This window comes from Tursiops truncatus, chromosome 1 (genome assembly GCF_011762595.2).
Source record: "Tursiops truncatus isolate mTurTru1 chromosome 1, mTurTru1.mat.Y, whole genome shotgun sequence".
NCBI lineage: Eukaryota > Metazoa > Chordata > Mammalia > Artiodactyla > Delphinidae > Tursiops > Tursiops truncatus.
The window spans coordinates 166,111,251-166,120,322 of record NC_047034.1 but is presented as its reverse complement, the minus strand read 5'-3'; the positions used below and the strand labels follow the sequence as shown (position 1 = coordinate 166,120,322).

Genomic DNA, 9,072 nt, shown 5'->3' with positions numbered 1-9,072 from the left:
CGAGGCAGAGGCTTCCTTCTCAATTCTCCTTAATGGAGAAAAGTCTCAGCTGAGTGCTGGCATATCTTGCAAACACTAACACTCACTAATCTCCCTTTTTAACCCAAATTTTACAGATTCAGATCTTCAAGTGGGCAACCAAGCTCTGGTTGGAACTTCACAACATTGTTTTGTTTTCACTGTCTTTATTTTGACTGTTAGGTTCTATTTCAAACAATGATACTGGTTTTTTTTTTAACTTACAGATAAATTTTTTATTATTATTTTCCTTTACAGATAAATTTATTAAGGAAAATATAGTTGATTTAAAGGGACAATATTTAGTTACGCATTCAGGTGGTTCACAGCTATGGCAAAAATCACAAAGGTGGTACACTACTGACTGATGTTCAGGATACTCTGGTATAGAGTAAAAAGCATGTGAGGGAGAATAATGGGGGAAAAAGGTTGGGAAGGGGGTCAGATCATGGGGGGCCTGAACACCATGGTGAGGAGTGTGGCTTTTATTCTGTCAATCACGGCAAGGCGTTGGCTCAAGAATAGGCAATGATCATGCTCAGAGCTGTGCTTGGCAGGGCTTATTTGTGGCCTCTGAGTGCAGGGGGAGGGGGAGACTGGAGGCTGGGACAGCACTGGGGAGGCTGTTGAAAGACTCAAGGTGAACAGGTAGAGGGCCCTGGACCAGGGTCAAGGTGGTCCAACTGAAAGAGAGGAAGGGCTGGGTTCAAGAGCTCCCATCAGGTTGTGTCATAGGGTGCTATGTGGCTGACCTGGTGAGTACAAACTTCTTTTCAAGAGGCGATGAATTTCAGCCTCTAATCCTCCTCTCCAGTGTGATTTACTAAGAAAATTCAAAGGTCTCTGACTGGGCTTTACTGAGGAAAGGTAACAACAGAAGAGGCTAGCCCACCACAGTCTCTGGGACCTCGTTAGGGGGGATTGGAAGTGCAGTCAGAGATGATGGAGAACATAGATTCCCGTCTCCTCATTCTGTGTTTCCCCACTGGAAAAGTCCACCGTCCGCTTGACCGCTTGTGGTGAGTCATTCTATTCCATACAATGAACATCTGATTTTCTAAGACCTTCAGCTTCATTTCACTGAACATAAGCCGTTCAAGGATCTTGTCCTGGAGGGCAAAGCAGGTGTGCAGCCTCTCCACTTCTTTTGTATTCAGGCAGTTGCTCTTGGGTTTGGCCTCACAAGTCTTTGTCTTCTCTTCCTAAACTCCCCATCACCACGAAAAGAGGAAAAGTTGGTTAATAGTGATAATCCTTTCCCATGCCAGTTGAGTTACAATCATCTCAATCAATTTCACGACCAGCATCTAAGGAGATCCTCTTTGCCACATCTTGTGGGTGAGAGAATGGGGCCCAGTGAGGGAAGGTCCCTTTCTCAGCATCACCCAGCCTGCATGAAAGTCCCCAAACTCCCAGGATCCAGAGCTGCCTTTGGTTCACAGGAATAAGTGAAACGGCCGGCTAATCTGCACCCACGGAGGACTTAAAACCCTTAACCCAAATATATGTGTCTCCAGAGCTTGTGCTTTTCTCAACATGCCTCTTTGAGAGTTTAGTCAGGCCTCATAAAATCTCCAAGTCTCAGTGGTCTCATGAAATGCTCTTATCTCTGTCATCTTTATCTGCTCCCTCCCCCACCACTGCATGCAGTTGGTAAGGACACAATTTTTTTTTTTTTTTTAGGATTCAGCTACAAATTCCTAGTCTTTAAAACCATTTAAGAATTAAATATTTCGGACATGCAAAAAAAGTAAATATTACAACAAATACCCATGATCCCTAAAATATCACAACGGTAACTGAAGTCCTCTGTGGATTCTGCTCCTAGAGTGTTCCCCTCCCTCCCTGAACCTTATCTCAACTGCAATCCTGAATGTGGTATTTATTTTTTCCATGCATTTCTTTACACCACTTTACACCAGTTCTCAGTGGGAGGCTATTTTGCCCTCCCCTGGGGACATTTGGCAATGTCTGGAGAAATATTTGGTTGCTACAAGAGGCGTGAGGAGTGCTATTGGCATCTTGTGGGTAGAGGCTAGGGATGCTGCCAAAAATTCAGCATTGCACAGGACAGTCTCTCATCACAAAGACTTATCCAGCCCCAAATGTCAATCGTGCAGAGGCTGAGAAATCCTGCCTTAATGTACTTTCACTATACATAGGCATCCATAAACTAGGCAGGATATTGTTTTGCATGTTTTTTAACTTTACATAAAAGACGTCATAATCTAGGTACATTTCTGCTGTCTTCATTATTCAGTTTTAGAGATTTATCTACGTTATACATGTTTTTAAATTTATCCATTTTAATTTTTCCCACTTTAAAGCAGTTGTTACTGTTGTCAAAGCATGTTGTCATCAAACATGAAGTAGAAGAGTCTGGGATGGGCCCTATTCTTCAGCTGAGGCAACTGGAACTTTGTGAAGGAAGTGCTTTGTCCTCTATCACCCAAGAGGGAGCTGCAGAGCAAGGTCTTAGACCAGAGTCGGATTCCTTCGTCTTGCTGCATTGTCCTGACACCTTCTCTGTCTTCCCACCCCCCAGTCTGGCTGCGACTATCCCATCACTCTCAGCTGAAGCTAAGGTCCCTCTTGCTCACCTGCTGGGGCTCTGGGGGCGTGGGCTTGAGTTCGTACTTGACCAGCCAGTTGCTAAGCAACAGCAGAAGTAATAGGAACCCAAACAAGGCTGGCTTATAGCTGATCAGCCAAGCCATCAGTGCTCCTATGGTGCCTGAGGAAGCAAATGTCCCGTGGAGATTCCTAAAAAGAGACATTAGCTCCCCCAGCATTATGGCTTGGAAGCACCCAGGCCCCAAGGCCCTGCCTGTCTCCCATCTGGGACAGTTGCCCTCCATGACAGGAGTCATGGCTGCCCCCTCCTCTGAGTCATAACCGGCCCCCACCCCCAGCTGCCGCATAACAATAATACTGACTACTCCTAGGTCTTAAGCAGCCACTATGTGCCAGACTTTGACAGGCAGTTCACAAGCATCATCTCATGACATCCTCACAACAGCCAAATGATGTAGGCTTTCATGATACCTCAGTCATTCAACAGTACTTCTGGGCCTAGTCGCTGGGGATCAAATGGCCAGCAGTACAGAGCCTCTACCCTTGTAGAGAGGGAGACAGCGAAGAAAAATTATCCAAAACTTGGAAATAAGGCAAGAAGATTTCTGCAAGCTCGTTCACAGTCATATTAGGATATTGGCTAACTGGCCCACTTGTTTGTCACCTGATGCTTTAGGGCAAGGAAATTTTATTGGGTTTAATATTTAATATTGATTAGGGTCCCGACTCTGTAAAGTCAGATGGAAAAGTTGCTCCACCAATTTCACTTGGGTATATCCCAAAAATTGAAAGCAGGGTCTTGAAGAGATATTTGTACACCCACGTTCATAGCAGTATTATTCACAATAGCCAAAAGGTGGAAGCAACCCCAAAATCCATCAGCAGATAAATGGATAAGCGAAATGTTGTATACACATACAGTGGGATTAGCCTTAAAAAGGAAGGAAATTCTGACACGTTACAACATGGATGAACTTTGACGACATTATGCTAAGTGAAATAAGCAAAAAGCAAAAGCTATTTGATTCACTTATATGAGCTATCTAGTGCGGTCAAATTTATAGAGACAGAAAGTAGAATGGTGGTTGGCAGGGGCTGGGAGCAGAGGGGAATGATGAGTTGTCGTCTAGTGGGTACAGAGTTTTACAAGATGAAAAGGGTTCTTCAGATTCTTTGCAGAACCATGTGAACGGACTTAACACTAGTGAACTGTACACTTAAAAATGGTTAAGATGGTAAATTTTATGCTATATGTATTTTACTACAATTTAAAAAATTAATTTAAAGTGAATTAAATTAAAAATTTTTAATGAATTAGTTACTTCTGGGAAAAAAAATGGATAAGTTGCAAATGATTTTTGTTTCCAAATAGATGCAAATGAATTCTGTCTGACAGAAAAGATAACCTCAAAGTTTACAGTTTTATGGCCTTGTAGGACATTATTTTTTTTCTTATTCAACTTTGCAGTCTTATTCCAGCATTCTGCGTTCCACTGACCAGTGACTATATTATGTTTCTCATATTTTCCTTTGACCCATCTTTATCCTCCTGCTGTTCTCTCAAAAACGAGTTAAGGGACTTCCTTGGTAGTGCAGTAGTTAAGAATCCACCTGCCAATGCAGGGGACGCAGGTTCGATCCCTGGTCCAGGAAGATCCCACAAGCCATGGAGCAACTAAGCCCGTGCACCACAACTACTGAGCCTGCGCTCTGGAGCCCACAAGCCACAACTACTGAGCCCACATGCCACAACTGCTGAAGCCCGGGTGCCTGGAGCCCGTGCTCTGCAAGAGAGGCCACCGCAATGAAGAGTAGCCCCTGCGCTACAACTAGAGAAAGCCCGTGTGCAGCAACAACACTCAACGCAGCCAAAAATAAATAAATTAATTTTTTAAAAAAGTTAAAAAAACAAAGAATGAATTAAATAAATCTTTGACATGTGCTCACTATTTTGTATGGGAGTTCTTTATGTTCAAATGTAAATTTTAATGATTATGTTATTCTAATATATTCAATTAGTTGTCACTTGTTGGGTCTTAGGGACCTGAGATAACACTTTTTAAAAAAAATAAATTTATTTATCTATTTACTTTTGGCTGCCTTGGGTCTTCGTTGCTGCATGAGGGCTTTCTTTTTAGTGGTAGCGAGCGGAGGCGGCTACTCTTCGTTGCAGTGCACAGGCCTCTCCTTAAGGTGGCTTCTCTTGTTGCAGAGCACAGGCTCTAGGCGCGCGGGCTTCAGTAGTTGTGGCACATGGGCTCAGTAATTGTGGCTCGCGAGTTCTAGAGTGCAAGCTCAGTAGTTGTGGCACACGGGCTTAGTTGCTCTGCGGCATGTGGTATCTTCCCAGACCAGGGTTTGAACCCATGTGCCCTGCATTGGCAGGTGGATTCTTAACCACTGCACCACCAGGGAAGCCCAACACTTTAAAGTTAAATCTTTCTACACATACTTAAACATTTCCCTAGAATGTTTTCCTGAAAGTGGAATTGTTGGGTCAAAGGATATGCATATTTTTAAAATCTAATTTTAAAATTTATCAAACTACTAAACATGCAAGCCAGTCAGATAGAACTACAGGGTTTAAAACAAACAAGTTTCCATCTCTTATCTCATCCCTTCCCACCCTCACATTCTACGACTCAAACAACCAATTTCAACTCTTCTAGCTATTCCTCCTGGTGTTTATCTTGATATATGAGTAGTATGCTTATACTGTTATTTCTGAATTTCTCAATTTTGAAATTATATACTATCTTTTCATGATGGAATCTGGGTATTTAGCTCCTATGTAGAACCGCCTCCATTCCCACTTTGTCCCCTCTTCTGTAAACCCCTCTCACCCCTCTCCTCCACAAAGTTTCTCTTTCCTCCATTCTCCCCATATAATTCTATCCCTTTGGTTAAAACAATATTCATTGCTTATGTTATTATAGACCTGTCAGTGTAGTTCACAGCTGAACCATGTGTTGTATTATGATTACACTTTCTTTCTGGCATAGCTTTTAGTTTTCCTGAACTTAATTGTCTCTTTTTTTCTGTTAGCTTAGTTTAAAAAAAAAAATTCAACTTCTTTGATGTAAAATCGACATAAAATAAAATACACCTATTTTACGTGTGTAGTTCAATGAGTTTTGACTAATGTATACACGCCCCAGTCAAGATAGAAAACATTTCCATCACCCCCAGCAAGTCCTTTCCAGCTCTCTTGAAGTCAACCCCCACCCTCATCCCAGGCAACCACTGATTGGATTCTATCACTAGAGATTAGTTTTACCAGTTCTTGAACTTCACGTATAAGTGGAAGTATTTTTTGAGAATTATACTTTGAAGACACAAACTTGTAAAAAAGCGATTACAGCTCTGTGTCCTAGAGGAAATAAGCTTGAAGAACACAAGGCCTGTTCCAGTGTTGGGTCAGTGAAGGATTCCTGGAGGTATTAAAAGAATAAACCGCCACCACCATCAGCGACATTAGAAAGAATTAACCTGGAGTGGAAAGCCGTCATGTATGTGGGGATGGGAGCATAGGAGTGGGAAGAGGTGCGAGTGAGGAAGTGCAAATGGGGAGGGGGTCCAGACAGAAGACAGAGCATGAACAAAGCCCCGGAGGCAATGGCAATCCCGTTTGGACTCATATCTGGATTTCCTAACTTTTGTCCATTTTATTACCTCGAAACTCATTTGCTCTCCAAGATTTCCCCAGTCGAAGCAGGACAATTATGAATAGTAAATACGATGATCTACTAGTTACATATCAGTGTTTTCCCCTGTAAGCTCTTTGAGAGCAAGAACTTCATAATTAAACCTTTGTCACGTAGTAAGCATTAATAAATATTGGTTGACCTGACGAATGAGTAGGTGAATGAATGAATGAGTGAATGAACGAATGAATTTATGAATACACGCAAGTCCCAGGAGGAAATGGTTGCTCTCGGAGGTAGAGTCTGGCCCAGAAGCCCTAGAATGGGGACCGTGCTGGGACCGACCCCGACGGCTAAGGAGACGCTCTAGGAAAGCTTCGTGCAATTTGCCATGGCGCCGCTCTAGCCTCGAGGACGCCGCTCTATGGCAGCGGGGAGGGCGGGGCCGTGGGCGTCTCGGGCTTTATTGTTCTGGCGCGGCGGGAGCGCGCGTAGCGCGCTTAGCGCGTGCATACGCCGCGGCGGTTGGCAGCGCGCGGACTGTGTGAGGTGAAGCGAGGCGACTCCGGACTCACGGACCGACAGACCGAGCGGCCCTTACGGCCGTCCGCAGCCAGGCGGCCCGAGATGTTGTCTGGGAAGAAGGCAGCAGCCGCGGCGGCGGCGGCGGCAGCGGCGGCGGCGGCCGGGTCGGAGGCCGGTGCCGGGGCAGCGGGCGGCTCGGAGAACGGCTCTGAGGTGGCCGCGCCGCCCGCGGGCCTGTCCGGCCCTGCCGAAGCCGGGCCGGGGGCGGCCGGGGAGCGCACTCCCCGCAAGAAGGAGCCCCCGCGGTCCTCGCCCCCCGGGGGCCTGGCTGAGCCGCCGGGGTCCGCCGGGCCTCAAGCTGGGCCTACCGTCGTGCCTGGGTCTGCGACCCCCATGGAAACGGGAATCGCAGAGACTCCGGAGGGGCGACGGACCAGTCGGCGCAAGCGGGCGAAGGTGAGGCCCGATCCCCGCCCTCGAACCGCAAATCCCAATGCCAAGCTTCCCCGAGGTTGTCCAGCCCGCATTACCCCCACCCCCGCGAGCCCCGGTCTTGGGCCTTGAGCCCCATGCCCCCCGACCTCCCCAGTCACCGACCTCCACCCACCTCTCCACTAGCTGGCTGGGTGAGGTGGGAGAAGGGAAGGTCTTTGCGGTGGTGAATGCGTCTTCATGCCGGGACCGGGCCGTCCTGGGAAAGGGGGATCTCGGGAAGGGGTATTTACTCATTTACATCTCGTACACCTTTTCATTTTCTTGACTGGGAAAAATGGCTCCCTGACGTGGAGTTATGGTTGGCCTTGCTGGAGACATACATCATTTGTTTGACCACAGATGTGTCTGGAAGCTGCTCAGCAATATTTATGTGTTTCGGCCGGGAGCACGTTGAGGCTGTAGGGTGATGCTAAAGAAATTGCCTTAGCCTTGAAGACCGGAAAAAAGGAACTTTTTTTTTTTTTTTTTGAGCCCTTTGCTGTGTGCTAGAGAGTTTTGCTCTTTGTCCTTTTATCCTGTCAACGATCTTTTGATGTAGTTTTACAAATGAGGAAGCTGATTAAGAGGGTTAATATCAATTAGTCAAGGTGTAAATATACGGCAAGAAAAGGCTTTGTCACGGGACAGTATATACAGACTCACATCTCTGGGTGCCAGATGCTGTGTTCAAAGCATCACCAACTTTTTATTTTTGCTAAACACCAACTGGCAGGTTTTGCTAGCCCCATTTCAGGAATGAGTAAGCTGAGGCATGCAGTTTAAGCAGCTTGCCCAGAGTCGCAAAACTAAGTAAGTGGTGGAACTGGAATGTAAGCCCTACACTTACAATGTGATATGGTAGCATCAGCCTCTGAAACAAAGGACCACATGTGACACCAACAGTGAGCAGGGCACTGGGGCAGTAGTAGGGCACAGACTTTAGACATGGCCCTTTTCTGGAGATTTCATGGTACAGTTGAAAAAACTGGAAGTATATGTACATATAATTTTAAGTAACTAAATATTTAAAATTATGTAATTTATGCATATTACAAGTTTTCTATCTCTATATAATTTAAGTGGATATACCAAGTCAGTGTGTATGAGGAGCTTCTTGAGTATTGCCCAGATTGAGAGCCCTCAGATTGAATTGCCCAGTTTTGAGAGATCTCTCTCCAAGAATACCTTACTCCAAGTATAAAGGAGGGAAGTCTTTGTGGGGGGGGTGCGGTTTAACCAACGCATAGGTTGGCAACTCCCAATTCTCTGAAATGAAATAGAGGATAGAAGCCCAATTGGGTTTTGATTTAACTATTTCAATAGAAAATTTGGCCAGAAACCAGATGATAAGATTTTTTTTTTTTAAGAGAACGAGGTGTCTTATTTATTTATGCATGCATACCTGCATGCTGGGTCTCTTAGTTGCTGCACACGGGCTCCTTAGTTGTGGCTTGCCAGCTGCTTAGTTGCAGCACACAGGCTCCTTAGTTGTGGCATGTGAACTCTTAGTTGCAGCATGCATGTGGGATCTAATTCCCTGAGCAGGGATCCAACCCAGGCCCCCTGCATTGGGAGCACGGGGTCTTAACCACTGAGCCACCAGGGAAGTCCCTCAGATATTTTTTTTAAAAACAGGTTTATTGAGATAATTCACATACCATAAAATTTACCATTTTTGAGTATGTAATTCAGTGATTATTAGCATATTCACAAAGTTGTACAACCAGCACAATATCCTACAGTCAATTGTAGGATATTTTCATCACCCCCAAAAGACACCTGTACCATTAGCAGGCACTCTCCATTCATCCTTGGCTCCAGCCCCTGGCATTCACTA

The 9,072-nt window shown here is 45.3% G+C and overlaps 2 protein-coding genes across 4 annotated transcripts in view; one reads left to right on the top strand and one right to left on the bottom strand.

Annotated features, from left to right (window-relative positions):
- Nucleotides 1-313: 313 nt before the first annotated feature.
- Nucleotides 314-2,810, bottom strand: TEX46 (testis expressed 46). Its single transcript, XM_019937710.3, has 2 exons — nucleotides 2,619-2,810; nucleotides 314-1,127 (listed from the first exon to the last, which is right to left on the bottom strand). Exons 1-2 carry the CDS (start codon nucleotides 2,808-2,810, stop codon nucleotides 930-932), a joined length of 390 nt encoding a protein of 129 aa, XP_019793269.2. The 3' UTR covers nucleotides 314-929.
- A 3,936-nt stretch (nucleotides 2,811-6,746) lies between these two features.
- Nucleotides 6,747-9,072, top strand: part of KDM1A (lysine demethylase 1A) — a 64,005-nt gene continuing 61,679 nt past the window's right edge. Inside the window, exon 1 of one of the 3 annotated variants that reach the window (XR_012327205.1) lies at nucleotides 6,747-7,217. Coding sequence is in view for 2 of the 3 variants with exons in the window: in XM_019938546.3 (XP_019794105.1) it covers nucleotides 6,864-7,217 (354 nt within the window). In the remaining variant the exon portion in view is untranslated. The remainder of the gene's footprint in view (nucleotides 7,218-9,072) is intronic. The other 2 variants (XM_019938546.3, XM_019938547.3) reach the window with 2 other exon arrangements.

Excerpts from the sequence above, each read along its gene's own strand:
- TEX46 (XM_019937710.3), bottom strand. The coding sequence starts at position 2,810 with ATGCTGGGGGAGCTAATGTCTCTTTTTAGGAATCTCCACGGGACATTT. Across the intron at positions 1,128-2,618 it reads CGCCCCCAGAGCCCCAGCAG|GACAAGATCCTTGAACGGCT; the intron begins GTGAGCAAGAGG and ends TTTGCCCTCCAG.